Source organism: Sinocyclocheilus anshuiensis, unplaced genomic scaffold, assembly GCF_001515605.1.
Source record: "Sinocyclocheilus anshuiensis isolate Anshui unplaced genomic scaffold, SAMN03320099.WGS_v1.1 scaffold23853, whole genome shotgun sequence".
NCBI classification, from domain to species: domain Eukaryota; kingdom Metazoa; phylum Chordata; class Actinopteri; order Cypriniformes; family Cyprinidae; genus Sinocyclocheilus; species Sinocyclocheilus anshuiensis.
The window spans coordinates 264-2,076 of record NW_015558525.1 but is presented as its reverse complement, the minus strand read 5'-3'; the positions used below and the strand labels follow the sequence as shown (position 1 = coordinate 2,076).

The 1,813-nt window shown below is 35.4% G+C and overlaps 1 protein-coding gene across 1 annotated transcript; it reads right to left on the bottom strand.

Moving 5' to 3' along the window:
• Window positions 1–105: 105 nt before the first annotated feature.
• On the bottom strand, window positions 106–1,041 carry LOC107679370 (GTPase IMAP family member 5-like; the record flags this gene model as incomplete). The annotated part of the gene is made up of 2 exons (XM_016474888.1): window positions 1,003–1,041; window positions 106–771 (listed from the first exon to the last, which is right to left on the bottom strand). Coding segments are annotated over exons 1-2 (667 nt in total), but the record flags the coding sequence as incomplete, so codon positions are not given.
• Window positions 1,042–1,813: the final 772 nt, after the last annotated feature.

The following is a 1,813-nucleotide window of genomic DNA, read 5'->3' as shown; positions in this document are numbered from 1 at the left end:
CAACTTACTTTGTTGTGTGTTTTCAAAAGTTTCAATATGAAAACATATTGGTCTGTGATATTCTAGATTTTAAATATTCTAGATTGCAGTTGGTAGAAGACATACCTTCAAGTTTCCAAGAACTATTTTCTTCTCTTATCGCTTTTTGGCTTTCATCATGTTCTCTGTACTCAGAACCTGCTGCTCTCTCTTTCCGTCTGACTGAACCCTCAGATCTTCTACCTTCTTGATCCAGTGCCGACACCTGTTGTGTCTCCTTATATTTACTATGAGGGATTATTTCATCCACTTTTTTAAGTAACTGAGAGTGTTGTGTGTTTTGAAGTAGAAGACGTCCTCCTCCACATTCTGTAGATAATTGCTGAATTAACTCCTTTTCTTTTACAGATTTCAGTTCATCGTCACATGCCTCATCATCAGTAGTCAGAATCACTGTGTGCTTCATCGCCTGCTCACCACAGCGGCTCAGTACAGACCGTAATCGTTTTCTTTTATTCTTACTAAAATCCTTATGCTGCAGAACCAGTATGATCACATGAGGTTCTGGAGGAGAAAACTCAAACGATTTCTCCATTATTTTTTGTACAGGGTTTTGTGATTTGAGCAGGTGAGTGATGACTGTGATGTTTCTCGTCTCCACTCTTTCACTGAACTTCTCTACATCAGGTTGTGGTGTTTTCTTTCCAAACACGTTTTTATTTAAGATTAAGTTTCCCACTTTGTTGTTTTCGGATATATTCATCCCCAGCAGGACAATCCTCAGATCACTCACTGAAACACAAAATATTGTCAAATGGCAGTTTTACAGTCTTCATTGTATAACATTGAATCAAACAAGCAACAACAGGTTTATGAGAACACAAACTCTAGAATTTACATGCAGACAGTACGTTTGATTTAATGATTTACAAACTTTATCCTGCTTCACATGCCATGCAACTTGTGCGTTCTCATAAATACGATGCTTTCACTAACGATACATTTTTATTTATTTTTACTTACTGTCAGGACGATTCCAAGTTGGACTTTGGTTTCTCTTGCGTTCTACAAAATAAATACATCAACAGTCATGTATATATTCATTATTATGAATGAAAGGACAAAACACACATTAAGTAACAGATACAAAATGACTTTGTAATGGTAAAGTTTAAAACTTTTTGCATCTGTACTTGTTCTGTGCAGTATTTCTCTTTGGAAGTTGTATTTTGATTTGTGTAAGTAGTTCGTGTGTGACACCTTGTGGTGAAAAATATCATTACACTACTAAATAGAACGCAACAGGAAGCACGTAAACCAGTAGAAGAAGATACTCGTTTTCTGTGATCTGCGTTTTGGGTGTACGTCATTGTTTGCGGTCTAATCCTCGGAGTAGATACGACTGTAAGTTATACATTTCATACTGAAAACAACTGCAATAATGTTGTTTTAGTTTAATTAAGAGCTGGTTGTTATTAAGATGTTTAGAGACCGAAGTTTAATTCTGGAATATAGAATCTGGCGGCTAATATGCTAATGAAGCTGTGCAATCCTTTTTTCTTCAAGCACATGTTCTTATCATAAATCTGTTGTTTATTTAGTTGTTTGATTATGTAAGTGGATGTTTGTGAATGTGAAATTATCCATGATATTTGTAAATCACTTTGTAATTTGTATCTTTTATGTTTCTTTCAGTTTTACAGTAAAGTGTGCATCACATAAGCACAACGAAGAACGTGTGATGGAGCTTTATTTCTGTTAGCTATCTGTCAAGGCATGATTCAGAACACCATTGCCAGGGCAGAATAGTACTCAATACTAATATTACAACTTT